A 23744-nucleotide genomic window follows, 5' to 3' on the forward strand; every position below is an offset into this window, starting at 1 on the left:
GTAAGGAAAAGAGAAGGACAGAGGAAGGACTAAGACTTGCAAGCGGAGAAAGCAAAGAATTTGTTACAGTTTCGAGCGTCCGTCTCCGGACGTAGGCACAAACCATACTCCCTGAGGGGGAGAAAGGGAAGGGTAGAGCCAGAGGTGAGGGGGGTGGGGGGGGGCGCGAAGATGGGGGAAGGTATGCAGCCCGGAAAGGAAGGAAGGCCACATTAGCTCGGGGTCCTGTGCTCACTACGCACGTATCCACAGAAGAGTTGTGGACCCCCTGGGGGGACACTCCAATCTATTGCTATCCATGCTGCTGCTATGGTGGACAATGGCAGTGGTGAGGGTAGTGGCACCCAGCTCCAAACTCTGGTCTCCAGTGGCCCGTGCTATCACAGTCGGGACCCGACCTCACCGAACAGGAACAGTCAGCATATATAGGATGCAGAGAGGAGGGGAGCACCTTCCATCAGCAACCACCTGAAGATGGCAACAAGTCAATGTGCTGAAATAATGTGGAGTAATTGTAATGTTATCCAGACGGACACCCGAAAATTCTACAAGCTAGAAATATTCTGTCAAAACACCAGATCACATATACTGTTTTGGAATTACTTTTCGTGGCAGTTATGTTAAGCTATAATGAATTTCACTATAGCCCAAATGCCCTATGCTGTGAAAGCACAAATATTTTTGAAATATAAGCAGCATACCAATTACATCAGTTGTATGGAATATGATTTGAAGTTCAAATTATAAACTGCTATAAAGAAAAGTCCAACTCTCTTTATAGAGTGAGTAAACTTCTGTTTGTTTATACATTATTTTATTACCAAATACAAAATGAAAATCATATAGTGTTAATATACAAAATCTACTTGTGAAATTTGTGCTTACCACCTTACTGAGAATTTCATTAATGTTCTCAGAACACATTTGTTCATTTTAATACTTCTACACAACATCTTTTTGTATTCTTAAAGATTAAATCCTGTTCCAAAAGAACTGATTCATTATTTGGTTTGTGACAACCTTCACCATAACTCCCTGTAATTACATTTTCCATCTTTATTAACTGCACATTACATTACAACATATACATCAGTAGTCATAATTCAAAACTGCTACAAGCCGAGTACACTCGACAATGTACTTAGTTCATTTTCCAGCACAGTAAAAACGACTGCTTACTACAGAGTATCTAAAAGACATAATGGCATGTCATTTGACACAATGCTGAATTTTTTTAAATTGTCAACACAGTAAAAGAGAAACAGAAATACCATTTCATAAGAGTAATCACCCCATCTACTGACCAACATATTTTATTTAAATGCTGGTACTATATCCATAAACTCAAATAAATGCTGGTACCACATCAATAAACTCAAACAGGGGCAGAGAGAGAGAGAGAGAGAGAGAGAGAGAGAGAGAGAGAGATGTAAGAAATGTGTGTGGAACAGCAAAGCAATTGCAGTGTTGTAAAGGGAAGATAAGATTATGATCAGGAGGTACAGAAAACCTTACTCTGGATGACCACACTGGGATTAGTAACTTGGTCCTGTTGACAGCATGTTCAATATCAACAAAACGGGATAAAGGAGGTGGTTTAACTGAGAAAGGGTAATATACAATCAAGTGTTGTCAAATGAAAGCTCACTGTTGAAGTTATGTTGCCGAAGATTTAAGTGGGGGTCCACGTCCATTAATTAATGCAACCAGTAACCAAGGATCCAGACATGATTGTTAACACTGCCTATTTGTACCATAAATTTGGCCTGTGTTAATATTGGTTGTATGGGTGAGGGAAGGAACAAGAGGGAAATAGTTAAAGCAAGTAAGAAATATAAAACAGCTAAGACACCCTGAGAGAAACTAAGTAATAAGAGTTATTTGGAAAATGATGGGAGCAACATTAAAGTACTTTTTTATTATGGTATGAGGAACTCTCACCTGAATCTAAGAGCATTATCATGAAAACTGTGGCTCTTTCACAGTAGCTATAGCTATAGTACAGACTAACATACAATGACTATATAAAGCATAGTTTTCCAACAGATCGAACAGGCATTTGTCAAGAAATGGTTGTAGAGGAATTGTTGGGAGCAGACACTTTCGAAGTGAACTATAGGTAAACTTCATTTAAGAGAAAACTGTAAACAGTTTTGGAAGTTTCTCTGGGGCCTTTGTATATATTAAAGATAAAATGTAGGAAAAGAATCTACAAAGAAATTTTGACATATGTTTAAAATCAGCACAAACTATCACTACACTAGTATGATGTAGTGGTGTAGCTCAGAGGACAACAGACTACAAATCCAAAGGTCCGTAGTTCTATTTGAACTTAGTCGTAGGGCTTTTCCTGTTCCCTATCCTTCTTTCAGCTGATTTGATAACGTGAAAAATGCCAAATTGCACTGTTGTTTGAGGTCCACACAAACTGTAGTTCCTGCTATAATTGGCTAGGTAATCAAGTTCAAATATCAGAGATAGACAAAGCCTTTAACAGCATCGTGTCTAGTAAAACACTGCAATATTCAAACCATTGTATTGTGAACAGTTTTACTTATTGCACACCCAGTTTAAAATCAAAACAACAAAATTAGCAAGGAACATCACTGTTTTGAAAGGATCCTACAAACTCCTCAGTTATAGTTTTTTAAATTATTATCTACTACCTAGTTCATATTTACTACACTGACATTTATAAAAATAACAGTTATTTAGGCACTGCAAGAAAAGAAGCCACCTAATTACAATGAATATTTCAACTAGTCATGCAGCTAACAGGGCTCTTAAAACTGCAAACAGACTCAAATTTTAGAAGTAGTGGTTACAGAAGCTGGACGTTTAATTCTCCTTTTAAGTTGGAGATATTGCAGAACAAACTCTCACCCTACACAACAAAAATGTCTACATGGAAATTATTTTTGTCTAACTGTGGCAGTATAACTCCAAGATCACTGAATTATTATCATTATTTTCAATGAATATCACTAATGAACAGGTGCAATGAGAAATGAATGTATGAATATCAAGATGCTTTAAGAACAAAGGACGATTAGGGTTTAACATACCAAAGGAGACAGAACACACACACTGATTGCTTAGGGAAGTCATTCCCGCACTTTCAAAGGAACTATCCTGTTATTCACTTTAAGAAATTTACGTGAAATCACAGGAAACAAACCAGGATACAATTTGAACTGCTAACTGTCTTACCATTGTGCCGTATAACTTCATAAGATTTGTGAGAGGGCTGTAATCAAATGATATACAGTTTTCACTTTGTAAATTGCTATTACTTTGGAATACATTTTTCTAGTATGTTTAGTTTCATTTTCACATATTATAAAGCCAAAGGTGAAAAGACACTGGTAGTATGCAAAATAAATTGCTGCTTTTGTTAAAGGCAGCATGAGAGAGACTTCAGTGCAACACATGCTGAATTAAGGATCTTTATTAATGGTCTCAATGGACTTTTACACGGGGTTTCATTTAACGTGACTATATTTCTGCCACCGTCATGTCGTTACTTGTTTGAAATTACAAGTTGTGAATCTATGGGATTAGGAATTAAAGTACTTGATACAGACCTGTTGCAATTTGACAGGTCATCATTAAGTGTTCAGCAGGCTACAGATGAGTTGTGCCATTTAACTAGTAAGTTGGATTCCGTAATCTGCAGTCCTCCATTCTGAGCCCCTATCTATTCATCGATGTCCGTCAATATAATACTCTGGTTCTGTAGATGAATGTGGTTATTACCACAATACTTCAGTTTCCTCGACATATAGTTCAACCAACAAAGCCCTTGACAAGGTCAACACAATCGAAAGGGTCTTGTGAATATGAGACAGCAGTGTTTACCCTGAAGTGTGATTGTTGCATGGACTATATCCTCAGTGCTTTTTATCTGTAAATGCTGTTTGTCTAGTGGAGATGATGAGTATTTAAGACTGAGATACTGTCTACTTGTTTTGACCAGTCACATTTATACAGGTGCTTTCTTTTGAAGTGGTAGTTGTGGTGACAGCCTTAACTGTAGCATAGCTCAAGGCTAGGTAAATTGCAAGATGACTTAGTTGGCAAAGTCAATGAATGTGTTGCAACAATATAATTTCTCTGTCTATCTTTCTCTTTGTTGCACATACTTAATCATTTATATTCCTGATTAAAGGCTACTTTTGCACAGTGGTTCGAGATTTTCAACTTTTTAATGTATTTGAAGCACCCAAATGGAAATTTACAAGCTATAGCTAGCAGACTTGCATACACTTTAATAAGGTTACATGCATAGGGATCTAAAGTCCGTGCTAATCTAGAATTATTTCATCTGAACATAAATATGCCCAAATATTACAAAAAGAAGAATAAGAAAACAAACGGAGATGTTTCTAAGACTCCATCCATGCGAAAAGGTGCCATTAATGCCATAATAGTCTAGTTTACTGCCTAGAATTTGATGGTCCATGCAATTGAAGGTCTTGGCAAGGTCAACCAACACCCCAACAGAACAGTTTTTCTTTTTTAACTCAACCAACACTTAATTTGTGAGGTGACGTGGTTTTACTACTGGAAAGCCCTCTGCAAATACTAAAGTTATAAGCACTTAATTTTGGCTCATAAAAGTGAGCCAACAGTGTTTTATGTCTAACCCTGAAATGGATTTCTAATTAAGTGCTCTTATATATAGGTTTGTCAGAAAATAGATCTTTCAGTAGGTAGATTACAAAAGTAGCTCAAGAGCAGTTCTACCAATCAGCAAGACTTTAGTATTCTGCTAAAAACAAGGATATCCGGCCAAAACTTTGTTTTTTTGGAATATGATTTCTCTAACATCTTGGTTGTTAGTTTTTCAAACAAACAACAAAAAGTGGTGTGCTCAGTACTGCTGGGAGTAAATAACTCCTCTGTATTTGGTGGGTTGTTACTACATGCAAAATATGCAACAATTGTCACAAAACAAAATTTTTGTCAGTGGCCAATGATACCACCATGTCACGTCAACAGCTACTGTCTGGCAACTGTTTCATTCACTTCATTGTTTTTGAATGATGAGTAGCAAGAGTCAAAACTTAACCTAGGGAGAAGCTTTTTAGCCTCTGCATTACCACACACTACATCTGACAACTGAACAAGGGAATTGGACACATTAAGTACATTCTGACTGCAGTGAGGGGATGTATTTCAGAAGATATTGCAGAGGACCAGTAACACTGGAGGTTATTAAAGCTACATAAGGTTTCACTCTTAATACTGACAAATGAGTCATGTGGAGATCACATGTTTACACAAAATAAGAAAATGAAAAGCATAATGAAATCTCAGCATACTGAGCCTAATAAGAACACTACTAAACACCGTTATTAACAGCAGCCAACAAAAAATAAATAAGATTCATACGACAGGGAATAAATTTGAATAATGTCAATGGAGAGCTTTACATACGAAGATGGAAAGCTAAGGGTAACTATGAGCATAGCTGCATCTTTTATCAAGTTTTAAGAATGGAAAAGAAATAAGTTAACTTTTGTATAACAGTGGCATTTTTAACCGAAAGTGGACTGTTTTTCCAAAATGTCACATAGAACATCAAAGTAGTTCAGTCTGAGTTGCAATGTGGTATTGAAGGCCAAAAGCAGTGAGACCATGAGAAAAATCTAATGTTCAGAGAACAAGATTTAAGGGGTGTTGGAAAAAGTACTGGTAGGGGGAGGGTGGGAAGGACGAGAGAGAGAGAGAGAGAGAGAGAGAGAGACAGAGAGAGAGAGAGAGAGAGAGAGAGAGAGGGGGGGGGGGGGGGGTTACAGGTAGTTTTCAAGCTTCAGCTATTGTCTGTAGTCTTCATTTACACTTCGTATCTTAAACAGGAAAACCACTGCTGAAGTGAGCACATAAGGTTTTCGTGCATTCGTGATCCGATTTACATGAGTTATATTCTGCAACCTGGTCTCGTTGCCAGCCAATCGGTCACGATTAGAGGTTGCCGTCAATTATTCTGTACGTACAATGCTCCCTGTACAGTATGTGTAGGATGTAAGCCTATGGTTTCATCTTTCATAGACACCATTTTATTACGTGTAAAGCTAGGAATATTACATTCCACAGCAGTGAAAAAGTTTAATGACGAATCTACAATCAGTTTTAAAACACAATTAGCCACAGGATAAAAAAAAGAATAACGTTTTCGCATCAACGGACTTTTATATTAACTCTGGATTAGGGCGAATGGTGTCAATGCATGCTCTGTCGATGCTTAGTTATGACAACTATGACATTAACTCTTTCCGCCTACTTCCGCAACAAAGACTAACCACGCCACATAAATTAACGTGACCACTTTTAAATGACGAAACTGAACGAGTTATATTTTAGTTAACCTTGTCATGTTACCCGGTACGGCTTTCCCACCTGTTTCCGGCGCGTGACTTTCATTTTGAACTTGTGAGGTATATAATTGATATGTAATCGGTTTAAGAGTATAAGAAAATAAATTTAGGATGGAAGGCCAAATGTACTACTTGTGTGCCACTCCTCTAATAGAAATCGAATACAATATGAAGACCGGCTTAAACTCAAGGGCATCGAAGGTGACTGTATTTGCCACTGAGAGGAACTGGAGAAAAAAGGGACTAAATTATTGACATAAGCACAAAAATATTCTGTAGTACATATATCCAGCAGGTAAAACAAGACTTTAAGCATGAAACTTGTCCACCTACACTTTCGAACCAAGCTCACCTTACAGCACAGCAGTTTAGCGACTCTTCGACTCGAACTCCAATCTCCTACTGAATTGACCTTCAGGAAAGGGCGGAATACCACCCACCTAGACTGAAACGTCAAAATGCAACCCATTACTTACAAACTGCAATATACATTATAAATGTGAAACACTGAAATAATACTACAGATAGGAGTTTTTATAGCATTTTCTAGTAGTATCGAAAGCTTTAGACGGAAATAGAAATTTTAAAATCAACTCGCAATACCCAACGCGGCTCAAATGAATTTCCGTTACCCGCGAAATTCAAAATAATGCAAGCTAACGGCAGGCTATTGCAATTATTAGTACTAGAGCTATTAGTCAAAAATCTGACCGAGTTTTGAAGCATTGATGGGTAGGGAAATAGGACAGATTATACGATGCCATGAGATTTATTCATTATAATCTTAAAAATTTAATACAATATCCCTCTGATATGCCGCAAGAAAAATGCCGAAAATTGTGTTAAACAAGTTTTTGAAATATATATATAGTATTCACAAGATGTACATATATTCATCGTACTTTAGGAGAAATATCTCTAAACACTTGTATTTTCTCTGATATTTTATTTTTCCCATAAAATCCCAAGGCCAATGTCAACAGGTACATTGCTTGCATACAGTATTACTTTATATCAGTTGGTAGATACAACTATCATAGTATTTAGATCACAAAATGATGTCATCAGTACCAGTTTATTCATTTCTAAAATAATGCATTAACCCTGCACTGCTACTCTGTTCGTTTGTACCACCGTTGCTACGAGGGGTCTCACATACCCAACCAGCGTATCAGTCTGATTTGTTATGAATAGGGAGCACAAAAGAGCTTCACATAAGTGTATGTTGTCTAGATGAAGTAAACAAACACGTTTTGCTTTGGGTTTGAGTAAATTGTTGTTCTTTATTACTACGTAAGTAAATTAGACAGTGATTCTAACATTTACATAATGCACAGGACAAAAATGGTTGAATGATGTGACTGTCGTGTGTCATAGCACACAAAATAGAACAAAGTCAGGTGTGAACAGATAAGTAGAAAACAAGTATGAAAATGTTGTAAGCAAACGGAGAGTCTCCACAATGTCTTTTGAACGTACTGTTTCCACATATAGTTTTACCATACCATGCCACTACATACAGTCTTCATTGTTTTTTGAGACACACAACCTTAGAGCATTTATAATAAATATATTGCGTTTTACTATCTTCATACCCATAGCACCGTCTTCTCCTAGGCACAGTACTCTGGTTCACACTCCCATCGTCTTGTTGTTCGACCCTTGCCAGTCTGTTGACAGATCTTATGAGAGGTCAGTTTATATGCTTACTGCCAGCCCTGTGTAGTAATTGGCCTCTAACAAGAACCTTCCCAACCGATTTCAGAAAGACTCTCCTCTTGGTCTCCCCTGGTTGTTAGCTCTGAAGATGACGAGACTATTTATGCCTGCTACATTCAGTATGCACTTCTAGTTGTTCTTGCTACATCATAGGTGGCACACATCTGATTTACTAAATCTACCTCACCCTTAGGAGCATTATACAGAGTTATCATCTCCGGCTTCTTTTTCTCTCCAGTTGTTGCATTTATTTTGTTCTCATAGTGCATAGTACTCATTAGAAGTAGGCACCTGTTTTCCTTTGGTACATAACTCACTAATGTACATGTTTTCTGAAAGCCAAAGATGCTTGTAAAAGCATTTCTACCTCTTGTGTTCACGAATTCTGGGGGAATTTCGGTCTTGTTCTTCCTTACTGTTCCCAAAAGTGTTAATTTATGATCTTTCAGAAGTGTCAGGGCCAGTTCATAGCTCGTAAACCAGTTATCCATCATTATGTTCCTTGATTTTTTGGGAATATGATTACACAACCTTTTGATGACATCAGCTGCACAATTACTCAACTTATACAGTCCATCTGGCTGCTCACCTAAATAAACTTCCAAACTTGATGTGTACGCCGTTCTTGCATCGGTTAGATTGAACACTTTTATTCCATATTTGCCGGGTTTTGAAGGAATTTACATTCAAAAATTACATCGTCCTCAAAATTTGACAAGCATTTCATCTACAGTGGCATATTCTCCAAGAGAATAGTGTGCTATGCAGTTTTTGGTGAAAAAATCAAATATATTTCATATAGGAGCCAATTTATCCTCTTTTTGTCTGTCAAACCTTGCTGACTTATCGTCAAATCTCAGACACTATGCCAGAAACATGAATCTCTGTAGGGTCATTGCAAAGTAGAATAATTCCAATCCTATTCCATCTCTCTTCCAGAGTTCTTCTAAATTAACCTGTGGGTATTACGTGGTGTAGTACCATAATAACAAATTTTTAGAGTAAGAATTAACATTTATTTCGGCATTGAACAGAGCGAATACAGAAATGGATGTCGAACATGGTGCGAGTGAACAAAGACCAAAGAGTAAACCAAAGAACATAATCAAAGAAATGTCACTTCGCATCAGAGATGCCACAGACCCCCCCCCCCCCCCCCCACCTCTGGCAGTGCGGAGCACAGCGGGGCGGAGCTAGCATGCGTCCACAACAAAATCCTTATGCCAGCATTGCAGGTGGGGGAGGCATCAGGCACATGAAGTGTGCTCCTCAGCTCGTCATAGTCAGGGTCCCGTGCATCGGACAGCTGCACAGGTGGCTGGGTGTTGGCGTTGGCATGCGAGGTGTCAGTGGTCAGCAGAGGCAGGCAGCAGTGGGGAGTGGCTCCGGGAGGAACCACACAGGCTTTACTTGTTGAACAGAAACTGTACTCACTAGTACCAATGTTGAAGCATTAAGATGTCGAGCTTTGTGACGTACAGGCAGGCTATCTGTGGTGCACATACAGTGACCAGTGCTATTGCTGACTGGCAAGACCCGCAAAGGGGGGCACAAGTGGTGGTGGTTGACTGTCCTTGGCATGCCGGGATTGCGTGTACAGAGTGTCGGCAGCAGGTGATGGCTCAGGATGCAGTGCGGTAGCCACAAAATGCGAGGGATCCCACGAAGCGAGAACATAATCGTATGTGCCAGGCCTGAGTGAAGTAGGTGGGGCATTGGCAGCAGACGACGACAGAGGGTGTGGTGTGGTGGCCATGTGATGCAAAGGGTCCTGTGAAGTGAGAACAGGAGCAGCCTGCCAATCTAACTGCATCAGCTGGGAACTGGCATCAGAGAAAATGCAGCTCGACAAAGGAGCGAAGCAGAGTGAAGACACAGTAGGAAAGGGAGGTGGCATCGAAAGAAGCAGCTGTGCAGAGAGGCTGCATAAGGTACTCTGTGCTTGAGCCAATTCAACGGAGGTGGTAGCAATGTGGGAGCGTAACTCAACTTTATGTGTGCAGAGCCCATTGATCTGTTTGCAGATTTCTGGTAAATCAGAGAGACGTGCTGTAATACACTGTCAACTACAGGTTATGCCTTTACAGAACATAATGTTAGGTATTTAACTTACATAATATCAATTTACACTTGAATATTACACAGCTTATGTTGTGAAGCATTTAGTGACATAATAATTGAATTATTAAATCATTTACAACATTACATACGAATTCCTCAACATTGTAGAAAGTGTGCTACATGCATTGTTGAATGTGTGCTACAGACATATTTGTGTTGGGGCAAATGATACCATCATTGCTGCTCTGGGTCCTATAGCCCCAACAAGTACTTAGCTACTTGCTATGGTTGGTCTGGTAGACCCAAACATGCTTGAGCACTCCTAGACAGTAGACATCTGCTGTCGCTTGATGATCAAATGGTACAGCTGTGTAAGATAGGAAGCTACAAGGAATGCTGCTCGTGTGCAGTGTTGTGAACCTAACGAAAATGAATCGCTCACACAAGTCAGGGACTGGGAGACCCAACAGTAGCAATGCAGGGTTAATTCATCATGAAGGAAAAATTCAGGGATATGAAAATAGTCAATCCTTTTATTCGCCTGAAGGCAACATTGCTGTTGCATGAGACATTGTCAACTACAGGTTATGCCTTTACAGAATATAATGTTAGGTATTTAACTTACATACATATCAATTGAATATTACACAGCTTATGTTGTGAAGCATTTAGTTACGCAATAATTGAATTATTAAATCATTTACAGCATTATGTATGAATTCTTCAACATTGTAGAAGGCAATTCTTTTTAACTGTTTAAATTAATTGTGTGACAGTTGAAACTTCCTGGCAGATTAAAACTGTGTGCCCGACCGAGACTCGAACTCGGGACCTTTGCCTTTCACGGGCAAGTGCTTTACCATCTGAGCTACCGAAGCACGATTCATGCCCGGTCCTCACAGCTTTACTTCTGCCAGTATCTCGTCTCCTACCCTCCAAACTTTACAGAGTCGTGCTTCGGTAACTCAGATGGTAGAGCACTTGCCCACGAAAGGCAAAGGTCCCGAGTTCGAGTCTCGGTCAGGCACACAGTTTTAATCTGCCAGGAAGTTTCATATCAGTGCACACTCCACTGCAGAGTGAAAATCTCATTCTGTGTGACAGTTCCTTAACAATTTGTGGTACTTTGCAGAAACACCTTGCCAATGTGTGCAAAATTGTTTTTGATCTTGGATAGTCTAGTTCAGGGGAAATTCATCAAATTTCTGTGCTGGGTTTTGTGAGAATGGACACTAGCCCTAGTTTTATATATATTGGCATTCTCTTTGGTGTAGACAAGAACTTCAAATATGTAGAAGCTGGGAACAGTAAGTATTGTTTATTCACAGAAATACAGTATTTCTTGTAGGAATTCATGTTTTGTAGACCTAAAATGCACCTAATTACTTTCTTCTGTCAGAGGAAGGCATTCTTACCACCAGCAGAGTTTCCCCAGTATATTATTCCATAGTTCAAATGTGTATGGAAAAATGCACAATACGCCATACGGAAAAGGTCTTGATTGACACAACTTTATAATTTTCTTATCAGGTACACTATTCTTCATAATTTATTGCAAACTTTTTCTGTTTGGGTATTCCACCATAACTTATCATTCACATGAATGTTTAACAATTTCACTGATTTTTCCTTAAAATTGTGCAGCCCATCATCAAGATTCTTGTGTCAGAAAATTATGTGTTCTCTTTTATTATCATTTAACTTTAATCTGTTATTAGTGAGCTAATGAGTTGCCCCTTTCATCAAGATGCCATTCATTTGAACTGCAACTTCTTCATGTACATGAGATGTGATGAAAATAGTGTCATCTGCACACACAACTGCTTTACTTGGCACAAGGCTTGGCAATCTCTTGTATCTTAAAACGCCTCCCTTATCTTCATGATTAAGTCCAGTATCGCTGTAACTGTTGACTTTCCTTTGCGAAAACCATGCTGTGCATTCTGGAAGAGTTTATTGTTTTCAAAGTAATTTTGTATCTGATGTTTGATTATGGACTCTGTAGCAGTTCTATGTGCTTTATTTATTTTGTTTGTTGTCCTCGGTGTCGATATACCACATTGCTACACTGGCTAAACAATGGGGTTTGTAATTTGGACACTGGCTACTGTAAATAATGTAGCTGACAGGGCACAGTTGCGTTTCACTGTCTTTTACTTTCACTTTTCACAATCTCCCCATATGCACATTTATATGGCCAGTGCACTATTGTTTAACTTTCCAGCTGGAGGGCCACAGGAGCCACTACCGGAGGCTGTGAAGTCACAGGCTCATCAGGTGGAAGTGCTGACACAGGCAGAAGAGGAGACTGGAACACTGGTGGATAGGTGGCACCCAGCAACTGGGGCATGGTGGAGGTGGTGATGCGGGTGGGACGGGGACTGGTCGCTCACCTGGACCTGGAGCTGACTTTGATGGTGCTGGACCTCCCGGCCTCTAGTCTGGAAATGTAGACATGATGGCCATTCTGACACACCATGATTGCTGGCAAGTAGTGGAGGCACTGACCAAATCCACACATCCAGATTGCCATCCCTGGCAGGAAACTTGGTACAGTGGAAAACAATGATGGGTGAGAAACCAGATGGAGGAGGCAGAGCAGCATCTGTGGCTGATGCCTGTGGAGAAGCTCAGCAGGGTAATGGGAACCAATATGGGTCATCTGGTAGTCCACCATAAACAACTGCAATGTCTCCTTGGTGGGAAAGTCTTGCAGATATTTTTTCATACAGATCTTAAAAGTGCTAACCAAGTGCTTGACCTACCTGTTAAATTTGGAGTGAAAGGGAGGGGAGTGAAAATTGCGAATGCCTGACCACACACAGATATCATGAAATGTCTGGGACAGGTACTGAGGTCAGTTTTCAGAGATGAGAGTAACTGGGAGACCTCCAACAGAAAATGTTTTTTGAAGAAGCTTGACTAGTGACTTCGATAGTGGCCAAGGAGCACTGGACCATGTGTGGAAAATGTGAAAACATGTCAATGAGAATCAGCCAAAATACATTCAGAAATGGACCCACAAAATCCACATAGATGTGTTCCCAGGGCTGGGCTGCTGCACGACATAGGATGAATGAAGCTGCTTGTTGACTACTGCACTGGGGACATGCAGCAACCAAATGCTCCACCTCCTTATCAATGCATACACTTGTCTGCTAGCAAAGGCCTTGGTGCACAAAACACCCCAGTGACCCTCATGTAACAGCTGTAAGACATCGTGCTGCAAATTCCTGGGACTAACCACTGTGGGAGCTGCGTCATCTGTGGAGAGGAGGAGGACCCTGTCTAAGACCGAGAGACAACGGCACAAGACAAAGTAGTTATGAAGCGGATCAGAAGCAAGACTTGAATAAAAGGTGCCCAAATGTGTTGGATAAGGTGGATGATCTGTTGAGGACACGGTCAGATGATGTGGCCTTGTCAACCCAGGTACTAGTGATTGGGAATTTGTCTATCCCTTGGCGGGAGGTGATATCGAAATGAAAACACACAAACATCTCTCGATCAGACTCTGGGTCCGGGCCAATGGGAGTCAGGATAAGGCGTCTGCATTGGAATGGCACCCAGTGGGCTGCAAAAGGACTTCGTAGTGGTATTTGTAGAGGAACAAGGCCCTCTTCTACATGCTGTGGGCTGCCTTATTGGGAACCTGGGCAGCAGACTAAATAATGAAGCTAATGGCTTGTGGTATGTAATGAAATGGAATTTGGTTCCATACAAGAGAATGTGAAACTTGAGGTAGAGAGGGTGAACAGTGGTTGACAACCTGGGAATAAACCAGTGGTAATAGGCAGTTTTGCCCAGGAAAGCTTACAGTTTTTGCCACGACGAGGGACATGGCAGGTCTATAATGGTCCTCACAACACTCATCAGGGGTTGGGTGTCTTGCTGTGATATGGTGGTGTGACTCGCCGAACATTCAAAGCGCCGCCGCGCAATTACGCGCGTCCTCTACGTGCGGCGCTGTCTGCCAGCCATGCAGCAGCTGCGCCACCTAAGCGGCCAGCCGAGCAGCGGCCGCTAGACTGGGACTCAGTGCTCATTCGAATGCTAACGTGTACACATGTCTTGCTTGTCAACTTACTCTGTGACTTATATGTGTTGTGTCGTTCTGAAATATATTTGTTAAACTTGACGTTATAACAATTGGCGACAAGGTAGTGGATTTTTCCTTTCCACCGTTGACCCACAGGGTTCCATGGCTACTGTCGAGCAACTATTGCCAAATCTCCTTGAACAGCAAACGCTTCTAACAGCGGCGATTCGCGATTTCGTCGCGGCGTCAAATGCGGGGCGTTTCTCGTCGTTGGCTGTACCTCCTTTTCCTCCTTACGACGAGACGGCGGAAGACTGGTCTGATTATGAAAAACGTCTTCGACATCACTTCTTGGCATTCCATGTCACGGACGAACAACCATGTAAGTCTCTGTTCCTTTCCTGGATTTCACCTCAAATGTATAGGTTGTTGTCGCAATTGGCTCCTTTGAAGGCTCCTGCATCTTTGTCCTTTGCTGAAATGTGCTCACTTCTGTCTGTCTATTTTCAAAAGCAAACGCATGTGGTAGCCTCTCGTGTTGCCTGTTATCGTTGTCAAAAACAGCCACATCAATCCTATCGCGCTTGGGCTGCTGAACTTCACGGCCTCAGTCGAAAGTGTCAATTTGTTACTGACGTTCACAAAGAATCCTATGCCGATTCCATGGTACGGGTGCTATTATCCGGTCGGCGCCCGACAAAGAAGTTCGGCAGCGTGCCCTTCAGTTGGCGAATCCGACTCTAGATGAAGTTCTCTCCATTGCCGCAGTCTTTTGAAATTTCTCGCGCCGCTGGGGCGCAAATAGAAGCGTGGGGTGATGTCGGGGAAATACGACCTCTGTGCGCTGTTGACGACGCGCGCGGCGCGTCCCCGCCGGCCGATGTGGCCGCAGTGCGCTCCCACGCGCAGCCTCGGCCTAGCCGTAAACAACCCGCTAAGAAACTGCAGCAAAACCCCCGGCAACTTCCTTCATGTCATCGGTGTTTTACGAAACATTCACGCGAGGATTGTCCCCAACGTTGCGCTGTGTGTCACAATTGCAAAAAGAAAGGTCATGTGTCTTCCGTTTGTAAATCCGACCGCATACATGATGTTCATGAACATGACGCTGATTCTGATTCTGTGTTGTCTGTCAATTGCACTTCTTCCCTTTCGGGGAAGTTATTCCTCACTGTCCAAATCCTTGGTCGAGATGTTCGCATGCAGGTGGATACCGGTTCTGCTGCCACTATAATTAATTCTCATACGTATCTTCAGTTGGGTTCTCCACTCCTGTCACCTGTCACTCGGCAATTACAGACATACAATAAACAGAAGATTTCTCTCTTGGGACAGTTTCATGCTGAGGTATCTTACAAATCCGTCGTTCGCACTGTTCCCATATTTGTGGTCGACCAGAGCAACGCAGAAAATCGTTTTGGTTTTGATGCGTTTAGCATTTTTGGGTTCTCCGTAGATGACTCTGTCAATATTGTCTCTGATGTTATTCCTTATGCTCAACTGGATTCCTTGTCGACGAGATTTTCGTCCCTTTTTTCTCCTGGGTTAGGCCGTGCAAACGACTTTGAAGCTCATATCACGCTCAAACCCACTGCTCGGCCTAAGTTTTTTCGGGCTCGGCCCATTCCTGTGGCCCTTCGTGATCGGGTAAAACGGGAGTTGGATCGTCTCACTACTTCAGGGGTCTTGCTTCCTGTCACTTCCAGTGAGTGGTCCTCTCTTGTCGTTGTCGTTGCTAAGCCAAATGGTGATATTCGTCTCTGTGGCGATTTCAAAGCCACTGTAAATGCTCAATGCCTCATTGACACTTACCCTATGCCCCGTCCTGAAGAACTGTTCACTAAACTTGCTGGAGGCCAGTATTTTTCTAAAATTGACCTGTCAGAAGCTTATCATCAACTTCCTCTCGACGCTGCTTCCCTGCAGTTTCTCGTTCTTAACACGCCTTTCGGCCTCTATCAATACCAACGCTTGCCATTCGGGGTTGCTAGCGCCCCTGCTCTCTTTCAGCGTTTCTTGGAACAATTATTGCTCCCTGTCCCTGGGTGTATCAATTACATGGACGACATTGTTGTCACTGGCTCCACCACCGAAGAACATCTTCAAAATCTCCGCACTCTTTTTCATGTCTTACAGACTGCCGGTCTTAAGTGTAATCTTCAGAAATCACAATTTTTTTCAGGCATGTATCACGTACTTGGGGTTTCAACTCTCTCGGGATGGTATTCATCCGCTTCAGCAAACTGTCGCTGTGATCGATGCCCTTCCTCGCCCTACATCTGTTAAGGAACTGCAGGCCTTCTTGGGGAAAATACACTCCTGGAAATTGAAATAAGAACACTGTGAATTCATTGTCCCAGGAAGGGGAAACGTTATTGACACATTCCTGGGGTCAGATACATCATATGATCACACTGACAGAACCACAGGCACATAGACACAGGCAACAGAGCATGCACAATGTCGGCACTAGTACAGTGTATATCCACCTTTCGCAGCAATGCAGGCTGCTATTCTCCCATGGAGACGATCGTAGAGATGCTGGATGTAGTCCTGTGGAACGGCTTGCCATGCCATTTCCACCTGGCGCCTCAGTTGGACCAGCGTTCGTGCTGGACGTGCAGACCGCGTGAGACGACGCTTCATCCAGTCCCAAACATGCTCAATGGGGGACAGATCCGGAGATCTTGCTGGCCAGGGTAGTTGACTTACACCTTCTAGAGCACGTTGGGTGGCACGGGATACATTCGGACGTGCGTTGTCCTGTTGGAACAGCAAGTTCCCTTGCTGGTCTAGGAATGGTAGAACGATGGGTTCGATGACGGTTTGGATGTACCATGCACTATTCAGTGTCCCCTCGACGATCACCAGTGGTGTACGGCCAGTGTAGGAGATCGCTCCCCACACCATGATGCCGGGTGTTGGCCCTGTGTGCCTCGGTCGTATGCAGTCCTGATTGTGGCGCTCACCTGCACGGCGCCAAACACGCATACGACCACTATGGCACCAAGGCAGAAGCGACTCTCATCGCTGAAGACGACACGTCTCCATTCGTCCCTCCATTCATGCCTGTCGCGACACCACTGGAGGCGGGCTGCACGATGTTGGGGCGTGAGCGGAAGACAGCCTAACGGTGTGCGGGACCGTAGCCCAGCTTCATGGAGACGGTTGCGAATGGTCCTCGCCGATACCCCAGGAGCAACAGTGTCCCTAATTTGCTGGGAAGTGGCGGTGCGGTCCCCTACGGCACTGCGTAGGATCCTACGGTCTTGGCGTGCATCCGTGCGTCGCTGCGGTCCGGTCCCAGGTCGACGGGCACGTGCACCTTCCGCCGACCACTGGCGACAACATCGATGTACTGTGGAGACCTCACGCCCCACGTGTTGAGCAATTCGGCAGTACGTCCACCCGGCCTCCTGCATGCCCACTATACGCCCTCGCTCAAAGTCCGTCAACTGCACATATGGTTCACGTCCACGCTGTCGCGGCATGCTACCAGTGTTAAAGACTGCGATGGAGCTCCGTATGCCACGGCAAACTGGCTGACACTGACGGCGGCGGTGCACAAATGCTGCACAGCTAGCGCCATTCGACGGCCAACACCGCGGTTCCTGGTGTGTCCGCTGTGCCGTGCGTGTGATCATTGCTTGTACAGCCCTCTCGCAGTGTCCGGAGCATGTATGGTGGGTCTGACACACCGGTGTCAATGTGTTCTTTTTTCCATTTCCAGGAGTGTAGCATACTATCACAAGTTTTTACCATCTGCAGCTTCGGTGGCTCAGCCATTGCATCGCCTGTTGCATAAAAACGTGCCTTTTCACTGGTCCGCGTCATGCGATGCGGCTTTCCAGAAATTGAAGACTATGCTGAAACAGGCCCCGTGCCTGGCCACTTATCGACCTGGCCAACATCTTGTTCTTGCCACAGGCGCCTCTCAATACGGGGTCGGTGCAGTCCTTGCGCACCGTTTTTCTGATGGTTCATAACAACCCATTGCTTATGCCTCCAAAACGCTCCCGGATGCCCAACAAAAGTATTCTCAAATTGAAAAAGAAGCTTTGGCCATTATTTATGCTCTTCATAAGTTTGGTGTTTTTCTCTATGGCTCAAAATTTCATCTTGTCACGGATCACGAACCACTTGTTTCCTTGTTTCATCCATCAACGTCACTTCCTGACAAGGCTGCACACCGCCTCCAGCGTTGGGCTCTTTACTTGTCTCGTTTCAATTACGAGATTCATTTCTGGCCAATGGCTCAACATGCAAATGCTGATGCTCTGTCTCGCCTTCCCATGGGTCCTGATCAGGCATTCAATAGGGACGAACTTTTGTGTTTCCACCTGGATGTTGCCAAGCAGCGGGTTGTGGATGGGTTCCCCATCACTGGGGACAGGCTGGCGGCTGCTACGAGTTCTGACCCTACCCTCTCCCAGGTTTTACGCTGTCTTCAGAAGGGTTGGCCAGATTGCCTGTCCGCTAAGACTTCTGATCCATTGCAGAGCTACTACACTTTGCGCTACCGCCTCACGGCTAGGGATGGTGTTATCCTCCTCTCCACTGACAATGCTTCGCCGCGTGTCGTGGTACCTGCGTCTTTGCATGCTTCGGTCTTGCGCCTCCTTCACCAAGGGCACTGGGGTGTGTCTCGCACAAAATCTCTGGCGTGCCATCATGTGTACTGGCCTGGCATCGACTCTGAAATAGCACACGTGGTCGCTGCCTGCGGCCCTTGTGCGTCACAGGCCGCTGCCCCGAAGTCATCTTTGTCACCGTGGCCTTTGCCTGAGAAGCCCTGGGAGCGCATTCATGCTGACTTTGCGGGACCCTTTTTAGGTACTTATTGGCTCCTTGTAATTGACGCATACTCTAACTTTCCTTTCATTGTCCGTTGCACGTTGCCTACCACCACGGCAACCACCAGTGCTCTCGCCCGAATTTTTTCTTTGGAAGGCCTCCCCTCTACTCTTGTTACTGATAATGGTCCGCAATTTGCCTCTTCCGAATTTGCGGATTTTTGTGCTCGTCACGGCGTTATGCATGTCACGGCCCTGCCGTTCCATCCACAATCCAACGGTGAGGCTGAACGACTGGTCCGCACATTTAAGGCTCAGATGTGGAAACTTCTGACTTCTTCTGCTGCTGATGACGCGCTTCTCCAGTTTCTGGTGTCTTACCGTTTCACCCCCATGGGCGACCACAGCCCGGCTGAGCTATTACATGGCCGACAGCCCTGCACGCTACTTCATCTTCTGCGGCCTCCCACCTCACGGCTGTGGGTGCCTTCCCTTGGCCGGTTCATTGCCGACGACCTCGTCTGGGTACGGGGATATGGCAGGCGGCCAAAATGGAGCCCGGGCCGCATCTTAAGACACCGTGGCAGATGCCTGTATGAAATCCAGACGGACACGGGTGTTGCAGTGCGTCAATCGGACCAGCTTCGGCCTCGTGTGCCAGCAACGCCTGTTCCGAATGCCGCTACACTACTTTTGGCCCTACCTGACGCTCGGGATCTTGGCATCTCTCAATACTCACAACGCAGCCCTCTCACCATCATCGCAATGCCAGCACAAGAACGGACGCCACCAGGAGACGTGCCCATGCAGGAACCGGATGACCATCCTCTGTCAGAGCAAATCTACTTGCCTCCTCCTGCAATGGACGCCGACACATCGCCCATGTCTCCTGTCATATCAACTGGACTTGCCACAATGGGCAGATTGGTGCAGGGGGCCCCAGCAGATTCGACCCCTACGTATCCTGTCATCTCGACCTGTTATCATCGGGGACACTTCCATCCGTACGGGAAGCCTCCTCCTCGAGACTTTACGGCGAGTCAAACAACGCCTATGGATGTTAGCCATCTCCAGGACACCTCCATCAAGACCAGTGCAACAATTTCAAAGGGGGGACAAGTGTTGTGACTCGCCGATCATTCAAAGCGCCGCCGCGCAATTACGCGCGTCCTCTACGTGCGGCGCTGTCTGCCAGCCATGCAGCAGCTGCACCTCCTAAGCGGCCAGCTGAGCAGTGGCCGCTAGACTGGGACTCAGTGCTCATTCAAATGCTAACGTGTACACATGTCTTGCTTGTCAACTTACTCTGTGACTTATATGTGTTGTGTCATTCTGAAATATATTTGTTAAACTTGACGTTATAACATATGGTGTAGCCCATATATTCAAGGGATGGATGGAAAAATTTGGGCTTCTGCAGATTGCAATGCCAACGCATGGCCCAGAGATTTTGAGACAAGGCCTGAAGATTGTGCAGGAGTTACTCATAGTATATCCAGTAATGACAATGTTATCCAGGTAGTTGAAACAATGAAAAATTGTGGATGTGAACTGTTCCAGATGGAGCTGAAAAATTGCAGGGCCACCTGTCACCCCAAACATCATTCATTGGTATTGATATAGCCCGAAAGGTGTATTAAGAACCATTATACTCTTAGACTCCTTATCCAAGGGTAACTTTTTGTATGCTTCAGAAAGATCAAATTTAGAGAAAAATTAACCCCTGATAATTGTGTGAACAGCTCATCTTGATGTGGCAATGGGTATCTGTCAACCGCAGACTGTGAATTCCTAGTGACCTTAAAGTCACAATTTATCAGAGGATTTCCCCACAATGTCAAGGGACATGGCCCATTTATTAGAGGAAACAGGAACCACAACCCTGAGAGATGTATGTTGAACAAGGTCTGCCTTGGCTTGGGAGAGTACGGCTACAGGAATCTGCCTAGCATGAAAAAATCTAGTACTAGCTGATTGCTTAAAGGTTATAAGGGCTTGAAAGTCTGTGGGGCACCCTAGGCCATCTGCAGAGATATCCTGAAATTGTGAGCAAAGAGAGTCCAGTGATTGATAGGGGACTTTGGCAGGTACAAACTTTATGCAGTGTGTGACTGAAACACCAAACACCTGAATGGCCTCAAACCTGAACTGGTTTGCTGAACTAACATCATGGATGACTACCAAGGTAAAAGCGCAACTCACTGATCTATAGGTAACATCAGCAGAGAATTGGCCAAGCAAGGGGATTTGCTGTTTACCATATCTCCACAGGCATCTGCTTATTTGCAACAGTGGTGGAGACCCAAGGTCTGAATATGCTTGAGCATTAAGAGGGAAACTGCAATGCCAGTGTCTACCTGCAGGTGTAGCTGTTGCAAGAGAACCAAAACATCAACAAAAAGTTTGTTGGAATCCTGATTGAGAACTAGCCCTAATGATGACACTTCCTGGATATCCATATCCATGTTCTCTGATGCTGCATTCTGTGCATTTCTATGGCAGACTACCGAAATGTAGCCTTCTTTTCTACACTGACAACAGACAGCCCAAGACTGGGGACACTCTGATCTGTCAATATGAGAATAACAAGATGCACACAGTGGCAACAGGGAGCAGCAGTGAGATGACAATGAGCATAAATTGTCAGACAGCAATGAGGAAGGTTCCTGCAACAGGACCAACTGCCGCAACACCAGATACAAGGTGGGAGAAATCAATGACAAAAACAGTGCATGACATACCTCCACATCTGTAATGTGGATGGTGTGGAAATGTTGACATAGGTGGTATTCATACACTTCCCAGTCTTCTGCCACTTTGTCAGATGGTAGGAATGGAGGAGGAAACATAGCCAAAGACAAAGAGGAAGAGAGCAACGCTGGCACCGCCTATCACATGACCATAATAAGTTCCATCTGTTGTTGCACCAATTTTTAAAGCAGAAACTTCATTTCACGACAAGATGCAAAAAGCAACTATGCAAGAAAACACACAAAAAGACCCCCCTCATCACCAGTATGTTCTGACCACTAGAACACACAGATAATAACAGACATAACAGACACAACAGTTTATGACATTTCAATACTTCTACAAGAAGACAATTGCCATGGGGTGGCTGCACTACTAGTCCAATAAAAATAGGCCGAATGTCAACATATGACTGAGAGCGAGGCTAGCTGGCCCTGACTCTATAGGCCATCGGCTGGCCGGTAGAACGCACTGCGGAGAGGCTACACACACATCCGAGAGTGGCGGCCTGTGTCAGTGCTAGCATCTTCTGGCTTCCATGGCGCACCATACAAAAGGACACCCAGATTGCTGATAGGGCATCTACATGGGTCATTACACAACAGGAGTGTACAACTAACTTTCATTTTTGTGAGCTAGCATTCTTTGAGACACAGAACATTATTATGTAACTCTTCTAAAAACAGTTCTAATTCAGACATATTATTTCATACTGTCTGAATTTGATATTTATCTCTGGTAAACCTAATCCACATTTTCCATTACATAGTAGCTGCTCAATATGTCTGCTTTCACAATAATCTTGATAGCTTTGGGGTTTTTCGTTTCACATCTCAAGCTAGAGCAAGTACTTTGTAAATTAGGTGGACACAATATACAAATTGTATGGGCCCTTTGCACATTTTCCTGATCTGGCTGTGGAAGCATTTTGTGCCTGCAGTGTTTCCTTCTGCTTTAGGGATTAGTAAGTTTATGAGACCACTGATGTCTGTATGTTTACCCAGTCTGTTCATACGCAAACCTTGAACAATGAAGAAGTCTCTGTCATAACCACTAATATCTAATACACAGTCATTATTGTACTGTACTTCCTACAAAGATTGAAGAGCCTCAGAATAGCTTATCCAATTTGTACATTTATACATGACATACATTTGTACATGACAAGTCAGGGGGAAGTTTGCAACTACTGCTTTTGAGTTTCATAACAGTTGCAATTTCACTCAGCTGAGTAACCACATTACACAATTCATTGCACTAAATATAATTTGAACCAGCAATAATAACAACATTGACTTTATTACAGAGTTTAGTGTTAGACTTATTGACATCTTCTATAACATTTTTGAATTTGGCACTGCCTCTTACAGTGGACCTAATCTCAAAGTCCTTGCTGTTCTGCAGAATTTTTGAGGCAGTTTTATGTTAACACAGGAAACAACTATAAGAATCTGCACCAACATTTAACTATTGCTATACCACTGTAACCTGTCTGGGTTACAGCAGCTAAATTTGACATGATAGAACTGACAGGAATACCATTACTTTGGGAAAAGCTGCTGCTTCCTCAGATGGCTGCTGTTATATTCCATTACTAACTTAATAGCTACTTACTTGGCCTCAGAACAACAACTATCTATGAACCATGAGGTTAGATGCATGAGCAATGTGATCCTGGCTGCTTGATGTACTGTTAACAGGATTCATCACTCTCAGAATAATTTTTAATAGTGGCTAGTCATGTATGTTTATAACATTTTTTTTGAACTTATAGGTCCTTTCAAATCCTGCCTAAGTCCAGCTTCAAGTATAAAAGCGATCAATAAACTTCCTGTCCATATCAAATCAGTCATTGGGGATCTTCCTAAATTCAAAACAGAGGTAAAACTTTATCTTTTGGATAATTATTTCTATTCTTTACAGGAATTCTTTGATAACGTGTAATACTTCTTGAATTTGTGTTTAATTTCATGCATTTTTAATAGAACTGATTATATAGAT

At 43.3% G+C, this 23744-nt stretch overlaps 1 protein-coding gene across 2 annotated transcripts in view; it reads right to left on the reverse strand.

The window, feature by feature from the left end:
- LOC126251345 (enolase-like) overlaps positions 1 to 6799 on the reverse strand; it is a 29509-nt gene extending 22710 nt beyond the window's left edge. Inside the window, exon 1 of one of the 2 annotated variants that reach the window (XM_049951715.1) lies at positions 6733 to 6799. Coding sequence is in view for 1 of the 2 variants with exons in the window: in XM_049951714.1 (XP_049807671.1) it covers positions 886 to 932 (47 nt within the window). In the remaining variant the exon portion in view is untranslated. Of the gene's footprint in view, positions 1 to 885; positions 948 to 6732 lie in introns of those variants that run through there. The other variant, XM_049951714.1, reaches the window with a different exon arrangement.
- Between the last annotated feature and the right edge of the window lie 16945 nt (positions 6800 to 23744).

This window comes from Schistocerca nitens, chromosome 4 (genome assembly GCF_023898315.1).
Source record: "Schistocerca nitens isolate TAMUIC-IGC-003100 chromosome 4, iqSchNite1.1, whole genome shotgun sequence".
In the NCBI taxonomy this organism is placed as follows: domain Eukaryota; kingdom Metazoa; phylum Arthropoda; class Insecta; order Orthoptera; family Acrididae; genus Schistocerca; species Schistocerca nitens.